We start from the raw sequence: 26782 nt of genomic DNA on the forward strand, positions 1-26782 counted from the left end.
TCGTTCTATTTTTGATGCATAATTTTATATACTGTATGTATATAGATATCAGAATACATATATGTATCATATATTCATGCATATTCACATGTATACTACAAAATACGTGTGTGTGTGTGTTCCTCTTTAAGATATAGAGTTGCTATACATTATACTTCCATTTTCCCCACTTCATTCAGCATCATCCTAGAGATCGAGCGACCCATTGACGTCCCTGTCACTTCCGCACTTCACAGCGGTGAGAGGAGTACAAGCTCTACGATATGTGAGATAGTTGATCGCCCTTGTCCAGTACCTAGGATGTCGCAGTCGTTCAGGCGCTCTCGCAGCGAGACAGTTCGTGCTTGACCGCTCGAGCACCTGTTATGAAATATCCCAAGTTTTGTCGATGTTGTCGTGAAGTGTGGGGTATCGAGTGAATTATGAAATCGATCCAATGTCGGTCATTATAGGTAACGTTCTCTCTTAGCTTTGAAACAACAGTTGAAGAAGGTCTCTTGATAACTTCAGCCATGGATGAAAGTCAGAGTGGCACAAAAATAGCATGAGTGATTAGTGATATCATTCTCTCTCCGCGTGAAATTTTACCGTCTGCTGGATCATCTAACAGCGTTACTGCAAACGTACTTCATACAACTTAAATGTGTGCATCCTCTATCTCATTGGAGTGTATTCATCTTTGTCTTTGTCTGAATTCGCAAATAAGTTTTTTTTTTTTTTAAATTATCTATAATTCTCCTCAAGTGTTACACGACGAATTCATACAGAAATCGTGCATACAGTGTTTATCTTGGTATTACGAATGGCTCTTACACTGGATCGTATCAGTTTGTCCTCTGTGTGTTTATAGGTGTGAGTATTTAGGTGTTTGTGTTTGTGTTTGTGTTTTCGAGAGGAAGGAGAAAGTCATGATATGTGGATTACATGAGGACATAATCATATGACATTTTCCTGAGATATTATATTCTCAGTTTCAGATAATATACATATGCATGGGAGAAGAGACGAGAAAGATAATATTATAGTATAAGAGAAGAAATAAAGAGTGACTTGCGTTGATTCTTTCAGTACAATATCTACTTTTACACAAACATCACAAACTTGTATTGATAGGTAATTTATAGGAGCGCATTGTGTTTTTGTGGTAATTCAGTTTCAATCTATGTTGTTCATTGTCCTGAGCACGTCTAATCAGGACATACAAGATACATAAAGATCGAACTACTGGTTTGAAATCACTGGCCGAGATTTCCTGGTTGATGCGACCTCGGATAACTTCAAACAGTCTGAGACTCGTCAGCAAGATAGCCGAGTGAGACAAAGTATGACATGTCGTGTGAGAATACTCCAGAGCATGGAGTTCAGAGTACCATAATGACTTTGTTATTAAGCTGTCAACTAAACAGAAATCATAGAATATTTAGAAGGACCGAAAGGCTTGTCGCACCACACTGTTGCCCTCTACAATCCTGGTGAGACTGTCGTTAATAATGAAAGTTTGTTATTCAGACACCTCGTCGGCTGTATGAAAAACAGTTCTGATCGAACGACTCCGAACTGGGAATTCTCTTCTCAACAGTCTGTTCCTAGGCAACGGTGACGTCAGACATACGACTGAGACTTGGGCGAGAAACTTCAATCTTCCGGGCGATCTCATTCGTGAGACTTGGTAAGAATCTCTGTCATTCATTTGTGGCGAAATTACATTTCGCTCGAACAGGAATAATGAAAATGTTGAATAGCTGACAATGGTATAAATACACGAAATGCCATTTGTATAGAACGCATGCAGTATATTTCCTCTTGCTCCTTTATATTTTCTCCCACTGCTCTTTGTTTGATTTCATTCATGTACACACACACACACACACACACACACACACACACACACACACCTTGAGTACTAGTTAGGTACAATTATCTACAAGGATTTTTACTCTTCTCTTTTTTTGGCGAATTTAAAGTCTAGATTTTCACATTCTTTTCCAAATTTTAAGACGTCAATTAAGCAGAAGTTTTTTTTTTTATTATTATTATTTCCATCTGACAAGATGGCTAGATAGCCCATATTCAGCTACGTTAAGCTGGTCTTCCATGGGGTCCAGTTGGATGTGAGGTGGGACCGCTTCACCGGGTTAAACACCCTGCTCTTTGCGATGAATGAATGAAGAGGGATCTTTTACGTGCATGAGTTGTTACTCTCTCATACACGGGACCTCCATTTTATGTCCTATCCGAGGACATAAAAGTGATTTGTGAAATGCAGATGGCGAAACAAAAGTTAAGCACTGAGATCATTTGATATTTCTTGCATCTGGAAACAAAGTATTCAGTACTAATACATGAAAAAAAAATTTAAGTCACATGTCATGTTGAATCATACATCAGTAACTTTTACACGGAATGGGACTATAGGCCTATGCGATAGCAGTTTCGAATATTACCATATGTCATTGTCATCATGGCTATAAAAGTCACGTGTGCATTCGGGAAATCTCTGTCAGGACGAGACTTGTGGAACTTTCTTATAGGGGATTCCATTTTTCATTTTCTTTGTATTCTCTTTGCATCAAAGCTTTTTCCGAATATGTATATTATACACGTTTTCCATGCATTCGGGCATTTCATAACTTGACCAAGATATCCTTTGTTAAAGAGTGTATAATATCTTTCTCTCAAGTTTTCCTCAATGTTTGTCTGTATTGCGCTTTCTAAATGAGTGATAATATCAATATATATATATATATATATATATATATATATATATATATATATATATATACTTATATTCACTTATATACTTTGTTGAGAATGAAAATAAATGAATGGAATAGAATGGAATGTAAATGGAATTCTCTATTTCGGCTAATCATAAATTCAGCTTCAGATTTAGCATGATCAGCCTTTCTGCTTGAATGTGTGTGTGTGCGTGTGTGTGTGTGTATGTGTGTGTGTGTGTGTCCTGTAACTTGTTGTAGTGAACCTTCGAAATAACAAATATCACCCGACTTTGTCACGTATAGCCAGTTTCTATTTAAAGCATTAGAATGTGTTCTCACCTGTCGATTGGTTTGATTACGGATGAAAATGTTAAGATTAGAAAAGTGCAAAACTGATGTCTAATTATACATCAAGCATATTATACGCTCAAACTTCAGAATGTTTAGCGATGGCAATTAAAAGCTTTTTTTGAGACTTTCTTTACTTTGTGAATGTTTTCGTACTACAATGTATGAGAGGGAGTACTCCAGCAATGCATCATTCGCGACCTTCTCAAGAGTGGGGGCGCTGTGGCATTATGGATAAGACTCCCAACTCCCAGTCGTGAGGACCCGAGTTCGATTCCCGCTCAGTGCTTACGTCCTTGGACAAGATGTTTTTATAGTCATACCCATAACGTCTCTCTCGAACCAGGGATTTAATGATGGCAGGGCCTCTGGTAGAACATTGACAACACTGAAAAGGCTACTCAGGATAAAGAAGACCTTATTGTTATAATGATAATAATGATAATAATAATAATAATAATAATAATAATAATAATAATAATAATAATAATAATAATAATAATAATAATAATAATAATAATAATAATGATAATAATAATAATCATCATCATCATCATCATTATTATTATTATTATTATTATCATTATTGCTATTATTATTATTATCATCATTATTATTATTATTGATATTATTATCATCATTTTATTATTATGGTCGTTCATCTGCAAAATTGGCGACACGAACATACACACACACACATACACACAAACACACAACCGACACACACATTATCATTACTACCCTATTTTGTTTGTAGTGACGGCCATCACGATTACTAAAATTGAAAAATGAAATAATCCAGTTCTTATTTCATGTATTCGACCGAATACAACTACACAACTGATACATATTGTTTTTGTTTGTTTTTTTCATGAAAGCCTGAATGGGAAGCAACCACCAAGAGTCTTCTATACAGCACAAAACATCAAAGACCTTTGGACTGATTCTGCTGTTAGATATGATTGATTGATTGACTGATTGATTGATTGATTGATTGATTGATTGATTGATTGATTGATTGATTGATTGATTGATTGATTGATTGATTGATTGATTGATTGATTGATTAAGTTGATTGATTGATTGATTGATTGATTGATTGATTGATTGATTGATTGATTGATTGATTGATTGATTGATTGGTTGGTTGATTGATTGCTTGATTGAGTGAGTGAGTGAGGGCAGTGAGGGCCGATACCACCGGGATGACTTATGAAACCATTCAGGAAGAAAGCAACTCCATGGTCATTCCAACTTTAGTAATCCAATCTCATTGAGCATTTAATCATAATATGCTCCAAGTATTTCCAACAAATGACATATTAAAAAAATTATCATTAGTACTTTGTTTCAAATAAATAATGTTTCGAGAGAAAACAAGGTACAATGTATTAACACCTAAACTGAGTACTTATAGAGATAAAGTTATTTCGACATACAGCTACAGTATTTGAAAATACAGTAATGGCCATCGCGATCATCTACCGCACCTCATCCATACAGACTTCTTGGTCTTGCTTGTAACTGCAGCTTCGATCATAACCTTTCTTGTCTGTGATAAAAACACCACAGCTGATGAAAAAAAAAAAATCAACAAAACGTTTGAGTAACTATGTAGAGAAGCATGGGTGTATGCAAGGGGGGGTCGGGAGGGTCGTACGACCCCCCCCCCCAAAAAAAAAATTTTCAAAAGGTCCACTTTTTGTAAAAGACATTTTTGTTGTTTGAGGGCTTTTTACTCTATATAGGCCTACAACAGGGAAAAAAGTGACCGGTGTTCCAGCAAATTGTCAAAAACCTCGTAAATTTCATAACTTAGTTTTAATATGCCATGATTTACCTTATTTCTAAGCCGCACTGCCATGCCGAAAAAGTCACTTTTGTATGCACCAAATGGCCCCATTTTAAGATATAAAATTCAAAAACTCCCTACCATGGGAGGGGGGACACCCCCCTCCCACACCCTCCCCCCGCTCGGTCGCTCCGCTCCCTCGCAAAGGTAAAGGTCCAAAAATTTTGATTACGACCCCCCCAGAAAAAATCCTGGATACACCCCTGAGAAGTCGCCACAAAAGTAAGAAGTCGTTCAAGCAGCAGGGTCGTATGTGTTCGCGGTTGACAGGTTCGGACGATGCGGCCTTGAGCAACGGGGAAAGCGTGGATCAGAGAGCTAGCATGCACATACTCATTGGTACGTGTAAGAGCGAGCGCGCCCGCCACCACCGTCCATAACCAGCCAATCAGAAAAGAGGAGGCAAATCCAAAATGGCAGACTGTGGCTCACCGACATCGAGTAAGTGTGTTACAAAAAGGTCGATATTGGTTGTTTGCTTTAGTGTCTTTCTGTCAGATATTGAAATTGAAGCGGTATTGTTATTGTTAATGAATTTATTTAGCATTCGTTCATTTTAGTGTTTGTGCAATTGATTTACAGTAGGGAGGAGTGCGATGTGCACAGATCAACTGGAGTTGGATGCAATTCACGTCATGTCTTGTAGGCCTATGTCATTATACACGTACAGAGGCACAGCACAGGGAACACTGGTGCATTTTATAGGCGTTTAACGTTAGTGCACCAGTTTTCGACAGGACCCAGATTTCGACACCCAGCAGATAATTCTTATTAAATTTTGTACTCAATACAAACGTCTGACTTCAGCAACCAACCAAGTTATCAATCACATTTCTAGTCTTATATAAACACCGTTTGTCACTTGTCATCATAATCCGACGGTAGAATTGAGGAGAAAACTGAAGCAACACAGTGACGCAGTGTCAGCAGAAATATTAATGTCACCATTGTCAGCCATTTTAGGGGTTCAAAACAATATGACGCATTTTGTATACATCGCCGTAAAATTAAATTCACCCGTCCCGGCTATCTTGCTTTAGTATCAGTTTGTTTGCCAAATCTTGATGTTTGAATCCCTTTGATTTCATAATCGTCTTTAGTAATTTCATGGCTGAATTCGTGGCCTAGGCCTAAATGAGCAAACTTGTAGAAAGAGTTGGCTTTGAGAATGTGGCACCAGATTTCGACATTCCCATATCAAGACACGTTATAGAGGAAACAACAAGTTCTTGCGCCAGTATGACTGCTAGTTTGCGTCCACAATGCAGTGTATGCGTACTGTACGCGCCATGTGATTTCTGTGTGATGCGCGCTGTGATTGTGTCGAAAAAATGATGCTGGGTGTCGAAATCTGATGCCAGCGACGACGTGACGGAAATCGCTTAAAAATTGAACGCGAGTGCATTCAAATGGGAATTCGTTTAAGGCATATTATTATTGGCCTTTGTAGCTCAACTTCATATCGAAATTCCGAGGTAGAACGGTGCAGTATTGATGGTAAACAAGGAAATGTGCTAAAGTGTCGAAAACCGGTACCCTTACAGTACGTTTCACGCTAGTAGTAGAAAAGTCAGGCCTAACATTGGCCAGTTGACAGAAAATTTTGTCTGTTCAGTCCGGAAGAGGATTTTTGTTTATTTTTTTTTTTAGTCAAATTAATGGCTCTCCGGGATCCCGTGAAGCCAGACGTAATCTCCGCGGAATTCAAACAGATCCCCGACGACAAAATACAGACCGATTTTTCGGTCAAAGTGTCAGTCGGAACAGCCAGCCAACCATCGTCTATAGCGCCAACCAGTACCAGCCAGCCAGGCAGGCGCAGCAGGCAGGCAGGCCATTGCATGACAGGCGCAGGCGCAGCTCAGGCAGGCCAGGGATAGGGAGGGGGATCTCAGCCCAGGAGGGATCACTCAACTCTATACACTAATAACCGTGATAACTGTAGAGCTCCCTATTCTAGACCCCTATCTCTGTCAGTGTATCTACTATAATCGATATCATTCATATCACAGAAGCATGTGTGCACACCCCTTGGCCCTTCTTCAGCTTCGATCGGGCCCTTCGATCTTCTTCTTCTTAATCTTATGATTAATGAATCTTAACTTCTTAAGATAAAGCACATGCCACCTTTGTGGTGTATCAGCATATGTACTGGTGTGGTGCAGGGACCCTGCCGGTTGCCCCGTGTGGTGCGAGGTGCAGGTATGCATGTAGGCACCTACACTGCACAGTGTATTATTAAAAAGAAAAAAACAAACAAATGGAAAACATTTGCAGGGGAGTCTACACTACAGTGCTAAAGAAGTAGAACATGTGTGCACCTGCCCTCTACGTGTAGTCGTTAGTGGAGCTGAAGATGTTTCGCCTTTTCCTTGAACATTTTAATAGAGGAGAGGTGCAATTGATGGTCTGGTCTGGTAGGCTGTTCCATAGACGTGTTGTGTCCGGAATAAAACTTCTCTGATAGATGAGGGTAAGTGCATGTGGAATGTTCAGCATCCCGGATCATGGGAGTGGCCTCTGCGAATCCTGGGATATGGAGATAAAATTATGTTGGATGGGATATCTACATGAGAGTTCATGATACAACACATCTTGTAAACTTTCACTTGAGCTACACGGTTCATCCTGGAATGAGGGCTAGCTCAGTTATGAAGCATATCAGTGATGCTGCTTGATTGCTGATAAAAAGCAGGCACAATGGTGTTGTATCATCTCCAACCTGTTGATGTTAGCCTAGGTGTAAAAAGGATCCCAATTTATGCTGGCTTACATGTACTTCATGATTGGTCTCAGGAGGGTCATGTAGCACCGCACTTTGATCTTTCTTGGACATGCGTGGATGTTTCTTTGGAGAAAGGCACAGGTGGAGTTGGCCTTCTTGATGACTTTGGTTGACGTAATGGCTCTAAAGGTTATTCTGAATGTGAACACCAAGGTACCTGGCTGTGTTGGTGTTTGCCAGTGGCTGTCCATGGATGCTGTAAGCCTATATGAACTAAGAAATGGTTTCCTTTTGTTGTTGAGGTTGAGCACTTGGTACACTGTACTTGTTTGGGTAAAACAGCATTAGCTACTTGTAGTCAGTCTCCCAACACTTTAGGGCATTAATTTTTTTCAGTATGGTGTGGGCATCTGCTTCCAACTTGATTATTTCATAAACCATGCAGTCATCTGCAAATAACCTCATAGTGCAGTGGATGGATAGACACTCTTAACTTAGTATGAGTATTGTGAATTAGATGTAATAAAGAAGGGCGAGGTGCAGTACCTCACCCTAAGTTACGTCTATGTAGGGACAGTGGTACACAGCATCCCCCACGGCTGTATCTACATGTATGAGAGGCTTCCGTCTGTCTTGGAGGAGAGTTCCGTCAAATTGAAAAAAAAAAAAAAAAAAATTAAACTCTGAACAGACATTCTGTCTGACACCTCACAAGCATTCATGGCTTATTTGACAGCTATGTTGGCACAGAAATATGTAGTATTTTCAACAAATCATAATTCATATTTTATTTAATTTGAAATAATTCAAACAGACATCACTTGCAGACAAAGGCTTTTGTTTTTGTGACATGGAGACTTTTTACATGATCTTATATTTTTTGTTACAGAGTCATCTAGCTCTTCTGGAGAAGAGTTTGAAGTAGAAGAATTTGTTGATTACTTCAAAGATGTTAATGTAAGTAGATATGCATTCTACATTCATTATCTAGAGAGACTACCTACTATCATGTAACATGTACTCGTATATTTCTCGACTGTACAACTGTACTTGGGTTACGTGTTTTATTCATTTCCATACCAACAAGCATAATACGAGTGCTGGAGAGTATAGACACATTTCAGTCAGTATGTAAGTGAAAGTCAGTAAATTGAAACACATGAGCTAACAATTATGTATTTTATCATTTGTCTAGTTGTGAAATTTAAATAACTCTGACTCAGAATCTGTCCCTTGAGTAACATCAGAGAGAATTATAGGGGAAATCCAGTCCAAATATAAGTTAGTCTGATAGAAAAGAGTAAAATATGAGTTCATTGGTAAAAATTTGACGCTGAAATCGGATGAAAGATAAGGAAGTTATAACAAGCACATTTTGAAGTTTGCTAATTTCTGCAAAACAGTTCTTGTACAGTGAATATGAATATGCAAATGAGTGAGCTAACCCTGTCTTAACCTCACAATTTTCCATTGATGGTGTACAAAGAATGACGAAAATTCAATGTTTCTATTATTGAGGTCTGAAACATGATGTTATTCCAGGTTGAATAACTTTAGAATAGTGATCAGTTAAATATACCAGGATTTGAGCCTCACCCTCAGGCATAATTGCCTCTGAATGAAAAAATGGAAATTTCAAAATTGTTGTACAAACTGTATGGCAAGTTGTGAGGGGATGACATGCTCACTTTGCCATTTGCATGACCGTTCAAGAACTGTTTCTTGAAAAATAAGGGAAACTTCAAAATGTCATAACTTCCTTATTTTTCACCCAATTTCAGTCAAAATTTTACTGTTGAACTCATAATATTTTACTCTTTCATATCAGACTAACTTATATTTGGATTTCCCCTTCAAGCAAAGGCCATATATGATATTTTGTCACCCAGACTTCTTTGTGCTATCCACAGTATTATACAGTCTATGCAGATAATGAGTAAGTCCCTGTCTCCTCTAATCATTGTAACCCATACCATGCACTCCTGGCACAACCTGTCACATCAATGATTAACTTTTGTACTCAAAAATGCACAGAATAAAGAGAGAATTCTGTTTGTCAATGGTAAGGTGTATTTTGTGTATATCTACTTCAATGAAAAGGGTCTGACTCCCCCTTCCCCCCCCCCCCCCCCCCCCGTTGTTTTTGTTTTTGTTTTTGTTTTGCAGAATGTGGAATGGTACCTTGTGAAGTGGGCTGGGTACCCTAGCAGTGAAAACACATGGGAGCCAAAGAAGAATCTCCGCAACAGCAAGCGACTTATGAAACGATATCACAAAAGTTTGTGCAAGGCTCAAGTAACTCGTGCAGAAATTTTCAAACAAAAGAAGCAACTGGAGAAAAGTTTGAAAAAGGTTTGATTTAATTATCTCATGCACTATTTCAGTAATTTCATGCTTTGATGCTTGATCCCATTCTAGATGATTCAAGTGTGCTACACTGATAATGATTTCATCATGGACTTCAAGTATGATTGCGATTAGTCAGGGGCTGATCTTGAATTTAGATTGCATTGCAAAGCTGTGATAACATTTTAGCCTTTACCCAAAACTTTGATGTTGATGATCAATCAGACAGATGCAAAATGTTTTTTTTTTTGTATATCAAGAGAAAAAATAGAATAGTCTTAGTAGAAAATTCATTTAAAAAAGTAGTTCCATGGCATCTGACCTAGAGCAAACAAAACTGTATTATTCTTTCACATCATTAAATTCTAAATGATGTTGATAGATTTCAGATTAGTTTAGGGAAGCAAACACAGATCTGGGCCCCGTTGCAAGAAAGTTGCAATCAATTGCAAATAATTGCTAATTTTGAAACAACCATTCTGATTGGCTCAGGGTCTGCCCTATCAAGAAGACATGCATGCAACAATGATTTTGATTGGCCAGTGACAATCAGTTGCAAGTTGCGTTTAAACGCAAAGTTTCTAGCAACGGGGCCCTGGTCTGCATAAAAGCAATTTCATGCTTTGACAATACTTCTCATATTTGGACTAATTGTCAACAACTACCAAAGTTGTTTTAAAAACACATCATGCAGTACTCTGTCTTTATAAAAGGCACCAGCTCTACATGTCTTGACAAAATGTGATTAAGAAACATGATTTGGCTAGGAATTTCCTAGTTCAAAATGAAAAGGGTCAGCTACAACCTAGACTATCACTACAACAATATTTTTGCTTCATGTCAAGATAGTTTCAGCAGAGAGAGGAAGAATATGATTGGCTTTTCACACTGATTCATGTTGAGAAAATATAAAACTGTTTTATTTTAATTACTCACTGTAGGCTATAAATCTTGGTAGTTTGACATGAATAACTGATCCTTTCATCTATAGAAAAATCAGGATCTGATGCCACTTCAGATGATTTTAAGAAAAAGTACCATATTATTCACTAGTATATCTCATGTATTGGTTTTTATCAACATTTCTTTCAGTTTCTTCTTTTTTATCCTATCCATTGCAGCTTTCTCAGAAAAAAAGATCTGACAAGTGGAAAGAATCCGAGTCAAAAGCACTCACAGATGTGCTGAAGTCATTGGTCAAGAAAGAACTCAAAAATTGGGAGCATGAACTGAATGCCAAGTGCCAGAACGAAGCTCCCATTGTGGTTGTGAATGAGGTTGATCTTGAAGGTCCACCAAATGACTTTGTGTACATCAGTGACTACATACCAGGAGTAGGAGTGGAAATACCCAGTGACCCACTTGTTGGATGTGAATGCACAAATTGCTCTTCAGAGTCAGAGTTAGGTTGCTGTCCCCAGAACGGTGGTGTCAAATTTGCCTACAACCAGCACAAGCTTGTCAAGGTGAAACCAGGGACTCCAATCTATGAGTGCAATAAGAGGTGTAAGTGTGGAATCCAGTGTCCAAACAGAGTTGTCCAGCTTGGCCGCAGGTACAGTTTAGCCATCTTTAGGACCAGCAACGGGCGTGGATGGGGCGTGCGGACACTGGTCAACATCAAGAAGAAGTCCTTTGTCATGGAATATGTAGGAGAGGTAATTTGTATCTTTCTTTTCTATCTTTCATGTATCAAGCTACTGTAGATAACTATTCCATCACACATGTGTACATATTTGGGCATATGTTATTCTTGAATGTTGTGTTCTGAAGGAGCTAGGCCAATTGCTCTTTTAATGTGTTGAAAAAAGATAGATTTTTTGAAATTCTTTACATGTTTTTTTTTTTTTATATCTCTTGTACTATTTTCACATCACAAATTTTCCCATCCCAAGAGGATGGCCCATGATATTAATCAAAACTTCAAAAATTTTAAAATTACTTTTGAATTGAACTACAAATGTACGTAAGTTTCTTCCGCCTTTCACTAATCCTGCATTCAAAAAATCTATGTATAGGTCTTGTGGAACTTCCCCTGTAAAGTGAAATTGACACACTAATATTGTCATCATTTCCTAATCTTAAAGCCTCTTGCAAAATTAAGGGTAACTAAGGGCCTAACAATATACTAGTACGCATTTATCTTTTGATTCATCTTCGGAGCAGGTTATCACCAGTGAGGAAGCGGAACACAGGGGCAAGATCTACGATGCCAATGGGCGCACCTACCTATTTGATCTGGACTACAATGATGATGATTGCCCTTTCACTGTGGATGCTGGTTACTATGGCAACATATCTCATTTTGTCAACCATTCTGTAAGTGAGACGGGAGTCCTTGGACCACCAGGTTTTTAAGCATCTCATGCTTTCAAGATACAGTTGACTCCCATTTTAACGAATCCTCGGGATTGGCAGTTTTCTGTCGTACAGAAATTTCATTATAACCGAACCAATGAACAATACAGTGAACTCCCATTATAACAAAGTCCTTGGGACAGGCAGTTTTCTTTCATTATACCGAAATTTTGTTATAACCGAACAAATAAACAATAAAAAACAAAAAGCCTATGATTTTGCGGCCTGGATTTTATTTCGTTGTAACCGGAATTATGTTATAACTGTGTTCGTTATAACGGGAGTGCACTGTAACGTATATAGAGCTCATAATGTGCGGGCCTGAACTTTACTTTGTTGCTCAGACCACAAGTCTCTATTCACTTGCAGACATATCCTCACTAAATTCATGTCTTTTGACTCAAATTCATGTGAAAAATATGATATCATTTGCATCAAATTGTAGAGTCAAGTTGTACATGTAATCTAGAAATGATTTGTATGATAGGGAAGAGCTTAAGTACGGTAATGAAAAATAAAGATTATTCTACAATTTGTATGACATTTTTAGTTTTTGTACAAGCCAAGGAAAGAGTTGTGAGCTTATGACATCACCTCATCCAGTTTGTATGTATTTGTGACTGCCCTGCTCAAAACCCCCCAAAAGTTGCATACACCTGTACATGTATTAAGATTATCTGCAATGGACCAAAATAGTGATGTAGGTTGACAGATTCAAATTTCTAAAGTGTATGTTACTTGTACATGGGATAGTAGTCTCTATTTTATCTGCTGTCAAAATTTGGCTGCTTGTAACAAAACAGAAATTATGATATTCAAAGTTTTTCTTTACCGTAGTTTTTTTTTTTGACAGGCTTTGCTGTGACTGTGGCTTTCTGTGATACTTCTGCACAGCACACTAGAGTGACCCTAATATTCAAATTCTCTTTTCACCATTTTTTATAAAACTGCACCTCCTGACTCTCTCTCTCTCTCTCTCTCTCTCTCTCTTATTTCAATCACTTTTTGAATGGGTTTGGATGTCCAATGCGAACAAGTTATACGAGTGTATATGATTTTCAAGCTTAGAGATTACTCTTTCAAACTGTAGAAAAGTGAAAATTCATTTTGGCCTGTGTTTTTGTTTTTGTTTTGTTTTTTGTTTTTTTGCGGGTTTTGTGCCAGGTGGTCACGCGTGTACAGTGCATTCCCATTATAACGAACACGGTTATAATGAAATTCTCGGTTACAACAAATTACAAATTGAGACCACAACATTATCCGCTCTATGTTTTTTTATTGTTTATTTGTTCATTATAACAAAATTTAAATATAACGAAAGAAAACTGCCGGGACCAAGGACTTCGTTATAAAGGGAGTCCATTGTAGTATCTACTGATCATGCTGTGTTCCTTGAAACATGTCAAATTTTATGACACAATGTATGTCCAATTTAAATGAAACTTCCACTGTACTGTTGAGTGATGACAGGCAACTTGAGTGATTTTTCAGTTGGCATTTTGCCAAAAGGAAAGAGAATTACACTGTACTCACAACAAAGCAACATAATAAGCTATGTAATATTTCTCTTACTATTTGGGAGAGAGCTCAATGGGAGACATACATTTTGTACAGTATTCATTACTAACTCAATGGTACTGAGTCAATACTACATGTACCATTACATATTTGATGATTGAATACTTTTTGACAGGCAACTCCTGTTAAAATGAAATCCATGAGACCGACGGTTTTCTTTCTTTTTATTGAAATTTCATTATAGTAGTTGCACAAATATCAGTATGTAAAGATGTGTGGATGATAATTTTGGACCTGTATTTTTGCTTCATTGTAACAGAATTTTGTTATAACCATGTTTGTTATAACAGGAGTGCATTGCAGTACAATGTCACCTGTATCATTACTGAAAGTAAGGATAGTGACAGCTCTGTCAGAAACTGCACTCAGTGACTAATAATGATGACAACATAATGTATTCACTAATTGAATATGATTTCTATACAGCTATGTTAAATTTCATTACCCCCCCCCCCTTCCCTCCTCCAAAGGAGGAAAAAAAAGTATATTAATTAACTTGTCTGGCACTCATGAGTCTTAAACTGTTTTGGTCTTGTTTGCTGCATGTTTACATGCAATGTAAATAGTATTTTAAGAGGGTAGTCAGAATAGAAGGGGATGTCTGTGGAGACATCCGAGTGATTGATTATATGTTTGTTTTTCTCCTGTCAAAATGCCAGTGTGACCCCAATCTGGTAGTGTATGGTGTATGGGTGAACTGTCTGGACCCAAGGCTACCTCGCATAGCGTTATTTGCCTGTCGTGACATCAAGGCAGGGGAGGAGCTCACCTTTGACTACCAGATGACAGGTAGGTTAAGGTGGAGACACTAACTGCTACATTTCATTCCTTATCACACTTAGATTGTTAGACATGCTTTCTTGTTTTTACATTTTCTGTCCTTCCTTTCACTACCCTCCCCCTACCCCCCCCCCCCTAAAAAAGAAAAGGAAAAAAATGCATTGCATAAGTGTTACATGTATATACATGTATTTGCAATCCTATTCATATCGGGATCAGAGTTAAAGTTTTTGTATGTTGTTGAATGCAAAGAAAGCACCCAACTTCAAATAGTGAATGGTCACAAGTGTGATGGTACAAGATTTCGTACTTCGCCTTGTTGAATACAGTGCCTCTGTCTTTCACCTTGTGCGAAATCTTGTTCCATTGCTCGAATAAAGACCATACACTATTTGTTTTATACAACACCTTGGACGTCGACAGATGTGGTCCTCACAGATTTGTTAATTTAGCACAGAAATGGCAACCATTTTCTGTGAAGGGTGAATGAGAAGCTGCACAGTCACAGTCAGCCTTGTATGTACAGTGTATGTGGGTAATTCCATGAAGTTGGGGCAGTGTCCATGTAGCATCGTGATATTTAAAAAAGTACATTTCAGCATAACTCAATATTAATTATGCTATACATTTATTGTTTATAGGCTTTACATTTGGGTAATTCCATGAAGTTGGGGCAGTGTCCATGTAGCATCGTGATATTTGAGAAATACATTTCAGCATAACTCAATATTAATTATGCTATACATTTATTGTTTGTAAGCTTTACATTTGCATTGAGGCCACACATTTTCCTGGAAATTTTGTGCCATTCAGACTCAATTTTGATGAAGTTATTAAACAATATGTAACGGTGTCCTGTAGCATCGTGATGTGTCCATGTAGCATCGTGAAATTTTAACATTTGGTCCTAAGAGACAAATTATGGCAATTAGCTTGACCAAAATTTGATGCAATATGCATATTTACTAGATTAGTCAGATAGCTAAATATCTCAAATTTCCTGTACACAGTTTTAATTTTAAAAGAAAATTACAAAATGTATCACGACGCTACGCGGTGTCTTTTTTGTTACATTTGGTGGACACCGTGTAGCATAGTGACACATTGTGTAATTTTCTTGTAAAAGTAAAACTGTGGAAAACAGAGTTAAGATATTTCGCTATCTGACTAATCTAGTAATTACGCATATTATATCAAATTTTGGTCAAGCTAATTGCATTAATTTGTCTTTTAGGACCAGATTTTAACTATCACGATGCTACATGGACACGTCACGATGCTACAGGACACCGTTACATTTTTTTTTAAATAGCTTCATCAAAAGTGAGTCTGAATGGCACAAAATTTCCAGGAAAATGTATGGTCTCAATACAAATGTAAAGCCTATAAAGAATATATGTATAGTATAATTAGTATTGAGTTATGCTAAAATGTAACACTTTGTGCCCCAACTTCACGGAATTACCCATTTGCATTGAGGCCACACATTTTCCTGGAAATTTTGTGCCATTCAGACTCAATTTTGATGAAGTTATTAAACAATATGTAACATTTTCCTGTAGCATCGTGATATTTTAAAATTTGGTCCTGAGAGACAAATTATGGCAATTAGGTTGACCAAAATTTGATGCAATATGCATTTACGAGATATGAATGAGATAGCTAAATATCTCAAATTTCCTGTACACAGCTTTAGTTTTTAAAGAAAATTACAAAATGTATCATGATCCTATGCGGTGTCCTTTTTTGTTACATTTGGTGGACACCGCGTAGCATAGTGACACGTTGTGTAATTTTCTTGTAAAAGTACAACTGTGGAAAGGAGAGTTAGGATATTCAGCTATCTGACTAATCTAGTAATTATGCATATTATATCAAATTTTGGTCAAGCTAATTGCATTAATTTGTCTTTTAGGACCAGATTTGAAGTATCACGATGCTACATGGACACGTCATGATGCTACAGGACACTGTTACATATATTGTTTTAATAACTTCATCAAAATTGAGTCTGAATGGCACAAAATTTCCAGGAAAATGTATGGTCTCAATACAAATGTAAAGCCTATAAACAATATATGTATAGCATAATTAGTATTGAGTTATGCTAAAATGTAACATTTTGTGCCCTAACTTCACGGAATTACCCATGTATGTATGTGAAACCGATCAGTTGAAGTTGTTTACAAAAATGAGTGACAAAAGTACCCGCTTTTGAAGCGCCTGTGTAATCATTTAGTGTGCGCCAAATGTTTGTTTATTGTGACATCAGAGCCGTGTAGTGGAACAAAAACTTCAAGTCAATCGTCAGTTTAACACGGCAGTTAATGGGAATTAGTGACATCAGCCATGCGCTATCCATTCTTGCTATTTAAAAAAAAAAAATGGCATGACTGACAGCCACAGTGTGCAATGGTACTTTTAACTGAATGTCATGTGATGGGCAATTGATCAATCAGATAGGCACTTTTTTTTAGGTGTTGTATAAAGCTATGTGGCATGTGCAGTTAGTGGTTATGAATTTGTTATAAAGTGTGAATTCATTCTTGGAAAGAACAATAAAAGAAAGATCAAAGCTCTTGAATGAAGTGTTTAGCAGACAACACCATCTTACTTTCGTGAATCAAATTTTGTACGAACTATATTTCAGAGTGTCAGATTAATCTTATTCTGCCAATAAAGAATGGAGGGACTCGAGATAAAGCAATGCTTCTAAAATGTTGGTCTTTAACCCATTGAGGACAGGCTGATTTCGCTGTAACACGCATTTCCCATAGACAACTGCCTAAGTATACTTGGGACTCGTCTCCAGCGGGTTAAAGGGGAAATGTAACCATTGAAACAACGTGTTCTAAGCCTTTTCTTCCGAAAAGCCTGTAAGTCTTTCTTTTTTTTTCCATTGTAAACTTCAGCATTTAGATTTCAACCAATCCGCATAATGATGTAGATGTTTGCATATGATATGGATATTCGCATTCATAAAACACTCGAGTCCACTCTGGCCATCTTTGTTTACCTTTTACAAATAACAGGATGAGCTGTATGGATCAGCTACAGAATTGACAAAATTGCAGACCATTTACTAAAAAACAAAACTAATTCAGGTTTGGCTTGTTTTCTACTTTTCTTATCCAGGTTCAGTCAACGAGGCTGGTGCTAATGAGTTGGCTCAGGTGGAATGTCGCTGTGGATCAGAAAATTGCCGAGGATTTCTGTTTGACTAGCTCCACTGCTTGACTGTAGGTAGTCTGGAATTCTATGCCATCTTACACTGTGGTGTAATTGTAGCAGTAGTCATGTAACATTGCTTGGGTTAATGATATCATATTCCCCTTATGGGATTATGCATTGGTCACAGTTGTGCTTGCCAGTATTTTTCATTCCTTTCTCTTTTCCCGTTTTGTGGTGTTTTTTTTTTTTTCTTCCAATGATAAAGGAATTGAGTGGTAATATGCAGAAAGCAATGTGTCTCACTGACTACAGGCTGTCCTAAATGCTGCATACTTTGGTATACACTTCACACACCAGACTACCAGATGAACTACTAAGGAGCATGCATTCCATAAGAAATTGAAATGTATTGTACTACATGTGTAAATGCCGTGATTTGGAAGTGTGGATGAGTTGCATGTCGGATAGCAGAGTCACATGAATCTATCTAAGATCTACACAATGTGGGTGTAGTTCCTGTGGAGTAAATGAGTTTATAATCCAGAACAAGCCGGAATTCTGTACAGCTTTATATGTACCTAGGACGAATCAGATTTATGATTTTTATGCCTCCGCAACGAAGTGGCCGGAGGCATTATGTTTTCGGGTCGTCCGTCCGTCCGTACGTCCGTCCGTCCCGTTTTGTTTTTGTCGATATCTCAAGAACCGTGTGGTGGTTTTACATCAAACTTGGTATGAGGGTATATCCTTGGGGGATAATACTTTGTGTGGATTTTATTGTCACAGGGTCAAAGGTCAAAGGTCACAGGTTATTTTGTGGAAAAAAAAAATTGAAATTTCATGTTTTTCTCCATATCTCGCAAATGGTTCAAGGTATCTTCATGGAACTTAGTATATATGCTTGTACCGATGGGCAGTGATTATCTAGGGAAGTTGGGGGTCATGGGTCAAAGGTCAGGGGGGTCAATGGTCAAGGTCAACTCCTCAAAATATCACTACTTTCCTTAAAATGCAATATGCCTGAAGGTTTTTTTTTTTTTTTAAACTTGAAGTATGGCATATATTACCCAATATATATTTTTGGGGAAGTTTCTTGCCCAAAGGTCAAAAGCTCAAAGGTCAAGTGAAAATGCTAAATTGCACTTCTTCTTCCATATCTCAAAAGTAACTCAAGGTATTATCATGAAACTTACATATTTATGCATGTTCTACCTAACAATGATTCTCTTTGGAACTGTGGGGTCAAAGGTCAAAGGCCAGGTTTCGATAATACTATTTTACCATTTGATACTGAAATTATACTTTTTCTCAATACCTTGAAAATTACTCAATGCATAAACTTGTAAAAGGGTCAAAAGTCAAGTGAAAATCATCAGTTCCCCCAAATACCTGCACTCTGACGTTTTAATCATTCATCCAATTGAACCTAGTTCTAGGAAAGTGAACATTCAGCACATTTGTGGCAAACCTGTCATTTTGACATTTTGCCAATTGTGTGAAACTGTCATCACACATTGTCAGGACATTGTACTATAGACCTATTAGGAGAACCATGCATTATGGCGGAGGCATACGCCAGTCGCCGTAGCGACATTTCTAGTTTTTTTCTTTCTTGCTATAGCCAGGACAGCATGCAGGAAATTGAAAGAATAAGTTGGGCAGTGTCATGATTTCTATGTAATGTGTTTGTCGTTGTCGACACATCTGTGTCTTCAGGTTACCCAGAATCTGTGAGGTTTGCACGTATGTATGTATTGTACTCTGTAATTCATTTGTGATGACTTCACTTCAAATAGCCTAACGGAATGAAGATTAGCTGGGAATGAAAATTAGCTGGATTTTAGAGCAAGATGTCGACATGTGGATGTGGAATGAGGACATCATGAGTTTCTGTTATGATATGATGGCATAAATGACATAAGGAGTTTCTCTCATGGTGTGATAGATAACTACATATCTGCTGTTCCTTTCTATTGATTTTCCCGAGGGAGTTCACTGAGGTACTTGTGAATTTCTCTTGTATGAAAATCTGACTGCATTGTTTTTCTATGAAACAATTTTTATGTAAAGTCAAGTATATACTTGTACTTCATCAGTGACGAGAGAGGTTGAAGAGGTGCTTCACATTTTCAAGACAAACTACATGTAATAAAGGACTTGGTTATAGTATAAGATTTTGGGGGCAAAGAACATATTTTTTGAGGCAGGTTTTTCGAAAAGTCATATGTGTTTTAGATTCACTGTTGTATTTTTTCATTGCAACTGGCCTAATGTCTGTTACATTCAGCACTGTAAACTTTCAGCTGTAGATATAAATGCATTGGGTGATTTCAAGTTCGGAGCTAGTGCTGGCGCTGGTGTTATCTCCCAAACAACAGATAAGAGTGGGGATGACGTGCATTCATGGATGTGAATGTGGGTCTCGCACTTACAGCAGTGGTGACACCAACATCGAATTGGAAGTGGAAAATTTGATAGTCCCTCGGGGCTTGTGTTAGCCAAGAAGGAAGAAGAATGTTAATTGCCAACAAAAATAATTGAGCTTGGTTCAGCAGACAGCATTCAGCAACGGGCCCTACCATCCACCAGCACTGCATGTACATGTATGTCATAATTTTGATGTCAGCTTGCTGGCACGGACTGATTTCAAGTGCGTGATTGATGTTGGTGCTAGTGTTGAGATAACACTGACACCAGCACTTTCACCCAACTTGAAACCGCCTATTGTGTATTTACGTATCACTTATTAATCGATATTTCCCCACCATTGATAGAAATGAACAGATGATATTTTGGTCACTAAGCTCACTGTGTTAGTCTGTTACACTCTCGTCATGTAAGATGGCATCCCAATACATGTAGTTTTCAGATTTATTGTTCAAACATGTTGCTGCACATGGTGATACACAAGAAAAGCATGTTTCAAGTTGTATAGCATTAAATTTAAATTATGACTTTGTCAAAGCTCTCATTTGATTGGCTGTTTCTTTGTGAAAGCTCTGATTTGACTGGATGTTTCTTTGTGAAAGCTCTGATTTGATTGGATGTTTCTTTGTGACACCTTGCACTTCTCTGCAATATGTGAACAGCTTTGATTTGCATTTTGAAAGGTAACTCAGGTGACTTATCACTGTGCTTCCATGTGTTTAGGTAGCTCTAAACGTAAAAATGATTTGTATAAATACATGTAGTGTAAAAGGTATCTTTTAGAGACTTTCAGGAGAATGAACATATCATTTGAAGGCTATTTGTAGTAGCATTGATAAACCTTTGGCATTTGCTTTCTTGGTGTTTACTTTGCTAATGTGTTCCAGGAGTCTTCATTAAATGTGTATTAAATGTTCCGTGTACATGTACTACTAGTATTCGTCATTTGCATAGGACACTTTACACAGCATGAAGTTAACATAATGAATACACAGTATGACCTAATGTGCTAAACCGAAGAGATTTACATCTTAAGTACTGCCTTAAAAACAGCCTTTAAAGATACACTTTGATGCATATTTTTTTCTTTGATCCCTTATAGCTGGGTGTCTATGGAAGGTTATACATTGTAGCCACAGCAAATGAAAGTTAAGGCATACCGTAAATTTATTCCAGTCTCATTTACAATGTATGTCTTGTAGTGAGTAATGTACGACTTATGTATTTTCACAAAAGCTGTACTTACTGCTTTTGTGTGATTTGTTTTTATTTTTGCAATGCATGAATTTCAGTAGTTTTTGCTCTCTCTCTCTCTCTCTCTCTCAATCTGTTTTTCCCCCAAAGGGAGAGGAGTAACCTTGTTTTTGATGGTATTAATCAAAGCTAGTGTTTTTGTTTTGAAAGAGAAGTCTGCTATTCATGCATGTGTGATAACCAAGATAACATTTTAATTTGCTCTTTATTTAAATATTAACATGTTCTCGATTCTGTTACCCCTTAAGGCTTCCCTTTCTGAATGTACAGTCAGTTTTGCCTCTTTGACGTGTAGAGTGCGAGGATGACGTGTTAACCACATTGAAAGAAGTTGAAGATCACAAGAATATGTACTGTGCATGCAGTCATTCCCCTGTGGTTCTAAAGGATGTGTTGATAAGCCAGAGATTAAGGGGTATGATACCAACAATATTCCTCTAATGTGGTGAAGAGATATGAAAATGTATAGACATGATATGGACACTGATGAGCTATCGCAGGGGAACGTGGTTATAACAAGAACCTAAAAACCATGACAGTTACCTTGTATCGGGTTTCTCACTCCAACGTATTTCAGGGTGCAAAAACAAAGATATAAAGAGGCTTGAGGTCTGCAAATCACCTTGTTTTAAGCAGGTTTTTGTTATCATGTATCTTATCTCTTATAATGACATTTCACTGTATCTTAAAAAAAAAATGCGCACCAACTTGATGTAACTAGATGAGTAAATCTTGTTGAAAGTATGCTACTACCCTATGATGTATTGATTTTTATTTGTTTGTTTAATTGAAGCAAATGAATGGAGAAAAAAAAATGTTTCGGAACTAATTTAAAAAACAAACAAACAAGAAGGTTGACGCTTTGGTCAGAAACTCTTAAGAACTGGTGTCCAAAAGGCACCTCAAAAGAACCAAAGTCATATTTTTTTCATAGTTAATTTTCTTTCTCATTGAAGGATACTTTTCCTGTGTCGAGTCTCTGGTCCCACACATTGTTGTATAGTTGTGTTTTAAAGAAAGAAGAGAGAGAGAAAAAAATTGGGGCCCTATGCAACATATAATTTGCCCTGACAATACTAACATAAAACAAACATAAAAATTCTTAGAGATATTAACAAAAATATTAAATATACCATGATGTCTCCACAAAGGAGCTCATAGTGTCTCCACGAGGGAGCTCATTATGGACAAGTTGTGAATTCCTCTCTGTGCCAAGTTCTAGAAACTTACCTGTACACTGTACATGTATCACACTTGTTTCGTGTGAACATCAATTCCAAGTATTTCCGCTAGTGCGCTACCAAAGTCTTGGGATTAAAGTGACATCAACTGACAGTGTACATCTTTTAAAATGCCAACAAAATTTTGGATTGACTGATTTCATTATTTTTTTTCTTTTTTTGTCAAGGATGTCTTTTTGTAAGAAACATAATACATTGTACGTTTGGAGTGCACATGGGATGGAAGTCTACATAGACGGGACATTAAACTTGTAATGTATTTTATCAAATTGTTTTGTAAACAAGTGCTTCAGTTACAAGAAGCGGCAAAGTGCTCACTTCCACATGTAGATTTTCAATGATGTATACATTTGATAAAAGCAATGTGTGTGTAATCTATCAGCTAAATGCTAGACCTACTGTCAGAGCTTGATTCAACATTTGTATGCAGACACATCAGCTGGAGAATAACATGTATTCAATCAAGCCTTTTTCCCCAATGGAAATTAAGGCAAATGAACAAACACCAAAAACTACAACTAAATGTTAAGCTGAAATATATTATGCTAATAATTTCTCGAAAGCTGTGATCAAGTTTTGAATGTATCCAAACACTTATTGGACCACAGACCTTGTAATCATGTCTCCTCGATCTTTCATTTTTACTTTTTTTTTTTTGCCAGTTGGGAAATTCACAACAACAACCTTTCTCAAATCACTAAGGGAAACTCCCAGTTTGACTCGTGCATGCATGATGCTTTTTAGGTGTAGTTGTACTGCAAACAGTTATGAAGAGATGGTTGATTTGCGACAGGTTCAGTGCAGACTACTTGTATACTACTCAGATAAAGTCATTTGCTGGGGACATTGTCTGGCAAGAGATTAGTGTAGATTGAGAATGAAAGGTGTGGTAATGAATTAATTAGTGGCCAGTTCTTATTTTTCACCATGTTCACAATACTAAGTGGTACAGGATCAGTATGTCTTTGTAGGCCGAATTGGTCATCCTGTCGGTCTCAACTTTTATGCAACTTACAACAGAAAAGGTGACAGAGTTTTGTACATTGTACGTGTTTATGTGTGTCATGACATTACTACTCTATGGTGAGGATTATCTATTGTATATTGTTGAGAAGTTTGAAATATACTGCATCTAGTGTTAATAGTTCATAGTACGCTGCAGTCTTTCTGTGTTCTCTTTGTGGCTTAATTTTGAACGACCTTAAAGGGGAAGTATAGGCGATTTTCATAATTTCACGTCACTTAGTACATAAATCGACTGCTCCATGTTTAACTTTGTGGAATTTAATTGTGGTCTTTGAGCAGAAACACAATACTCTGAAAAACCCAAAACAAATCACACTGAACAAGGACGATGACATAGCAGCTTCACCATAAGAATACACGAGTGGGGGCTCACCATCAAGAAAGCATTAGTGGGAGGCTCACATATTTCAGAAATGTAGCAATGTAATTCCATTACAATACCACTTGCTTAACAAGGCAACCTGTGTAGAATTTATGCATACTTTCTTCTTTTGTTCTGCTTCCTTGAGCCCCCACTCATGCATTTTCATGGTGAAGCTGCTATGTCATCATCCTTGTTCATTGTGATTTGTTATTTTTGAAAACATATCACATGCGGACACATCGCAGTTTGAGGAAAATAGGAAATCCTTTCAATAAGCTGTGGTTTTTGTGAGGTTTCAGTACCGCCATTGATAAGAAGTCTTCAAGGATTCATGATGTCACAGATAGACAATAGTTTAAAAATGAATAAAAACAGATTAAAATGAATATGCATACACGCTATGTAGGCAAATGTAATGTTTTGGCACTTTTTATCGCAGATCTCGTGAAATTATCCAAAGCAAATTTGAATGAAAAAAAAAAAGATAAACAAGCTCTACTACAAATCTAAACAAAGCATAATTAAGAATATATGGATGCATTTCTGTCGTTTACTATTTCCTTATGTATTTTTGTTTTTAATGAAATGTATTCAATTGTTTTAATATCTAGAGTTATTTGTATTCACACTTGACATCAACTAAAAGAATCCAATGCGGTTATAGTTTCAAAATATTATGTAGGCCTATCTGTGATATACATGGTAGTCCCATTGACTTTACACACAAACGAATACAAATATCGAATTTTACTTGACATGCCATGTATACGTGACGTATCTATGAAATCATCTACGCGGGGCATGCAAAATTGGAATCAAGAGTTGTGCTAAAACTACAAAGAAAGTCATGAAGTGACAGCGCGAATTCTTTATGCGTTATAAAGTAATCGCAGTTAAAGGGGAAATCCAGTCCAAAAATAAATTAGTCTGATAGAAAAAAAAAGAAAAGAGTAAAATCTTACGAACTCTGTAAAAATTTGACTGAAATCGGATGAAAATTAATGACGTTATGAAATTTTGAAGTTTTGCGTATTGATTTTCTGCAAAACAGTTCTTGTACAGTGGATATGAATATGCAAATGAGTGAGCTGACCATGTCATACCCTCACAATTTTCCATTGATCGTGTACCAAAAAATGACGAAAATTCAATGTTTTTGTTATTGAAGTCTAAAACATGGTTGAATAACTTCAGAATAGTGATCAGTTAGATATATCAGGATTTGAGCCTCGGGCATAGTTGCGTTTGAATGAAAATCTGGAAATTTCAAAATGTTACGTACAAACTATATGGCAAGTTGTGTGGGTATGACATGCTCACTTTTCCATTTGCATACTTGTATTCATATTGACCATTCAAGAACAGTTTCCTGAAAAATTAGCGAAACTTCAAAATGTCGTAACTTCCGTATTTTTCACCCGATTTCGATCAAAATTTCACCGTTGAACTCACGAGTAATATTTTAATCTTTTTTTATCAGACTAACTTATATTTGAACTGGATTTCCCCTTTAAAGGACAAGTCCACCTTCATATAATGCAGCAATATTAGTAGAACGCATTGATCAGTGAAAGTTTATGGAAAATCGGACAATCCGTTCAAAAGTTATGAATATTTAAAGTGTCTGCACCGTCACTGCTGGATGAGAAGACTGCTTCAGTGTATGATGTCACATGCGTAGAACAATGTAAGGAAAATAATTATAAAAAAAATCACAAAATTTTATTTTTGAAAAAAGTGCTCATTTCCTCGACTTGTCACTGATGTATTATTCCTCCTGCCTTCTGAAAGAGGCAAGTCAAGTGTTATTTTCTTATCGAGAAAAGTGAAAACTTATGTTGAGTTTTCTTTATACTTTCTTTATATCGTTGTACACCATGTGACATTACGAGCTGTAGTAGTCTTCTCATCCAGCAGTGACTGAGCAGAAACTTTGAAAATTCGTAACTTTTGAACGGATTGTCCGATTTTCCTCAAACTCTCACTGATGTGTTCTACCAAGGAGGTACGAGAGCCTTAGCTCTCTACCAATATTGCTGCATACACTCAATCCACATGTCTGTGAAGGTGAACTTGTCCTTTAATTTCGAGGATGGGGCCCTTTTAGAACCCCCCCCCCCCCGTCTTTTTAGGTTTTTAATCTATTGAATGTTTAACCACCACTGAACTCTCGGAAGAATGGGGGGGGGGGGGGAGATACTGCGCAGAGTCCCTTTGGCATAGCATCTTGTCGATGGCCCTGGCAATTTTAGAGTCCGTATATAGAGTCTACATTGATATCTATCGACTCTAAAGACTTCAGTAGCGCCAGGGTTGTCGACAAGAGGCTACTTTTACCATGGACCCAATAAACGTATGTAGACATTTATCGCTCGTTATTTATTCATGCACTTGTTTCTGTCAAGAGTGTCACAACAGCATTTTATGCTTTCCTGCTTCGATCTCATCATCACCGTCGACAGACAGCCTGGATAACATGAAGACGGCGCTTAAAGAAATCTAAAAACTGCATACGCAGAAAGATAATAACTCTTTAATCAAGAAAATGCATGTGAAGTTGTGCATCGCTCAAGCAATTTCATTTGCGAAATA

General features: G+C 37.2%; 1 protein-coding gene across 1 annotated transcript; it reads left to right on the forward strand.

Annotated features, from left to right (window-relative positions):
• Nucleotides 1–5291: 5291 nt before the first annotated feature.
• Nucleotides 5292–18899, forward strand: LOC140246122 (histone-lysine N-methyltransferase SUV39H1-like). Its single transcript, XM_072325560.1, has 7 exons — nucleotides 5292–5361; nucleotides 8535–8602; nucleotides 9812–9997; nucleotides 11113–11649; nucleotides 12158–12310; nucleotides 14587–14716; nucleotides 17843–18899. The coding sequence occupies exons 1-7, from the start codon at nucleotides 5334–5336 to the stop codon at nucleotides 17929–17931; spliced, it is 1191 nt and encodes a 396-aa protein (XP_072181661.1). The 5' UTR covers nucleotides 5292–5333; the 3' UTR covers nucleotides 17932–18899.
• The last annotated feature ends 7883 nt before the right edge of the window (nucleotides 18900–26782 follow it).

This window comes from Diadema setosum, chromosome 2, assembly GCF_964275005.1.
Source record: "Diadema setosum chromosome 2, eeDiaSeto1, whole genome shotgun sequence".
NCBI classification, from domain to species: Eukaryota; Metazoa; Echinodermata; class Echinoidea; order Diadematoida; family Diadematidae; genus Diadema; species Diadema setosum.

Bases quoted from the DNA above. Each gene is read 5' to 3' on its own strand.
- LOC140246122 (XM_072325560.1), top strand. From the start codon at position 5,334: ATGGCAGACTGTGGCTCACCGACATCGA. The intron at 9,998-11,112 runs GTTTGATTTAAT...TATCCATTGCAG, and splicing joins TGGAGAAAAGTTTGAAAAAG to CTTTCTCAGAAAAAAAGATC. The intron at 11,650-12,157 runs GTAATTTGTATC...TCTTCGGAGCAG, and splicing joins TCATGGAATATGTAGGAGAG to GTTATCACCAGTGAGGAAGC.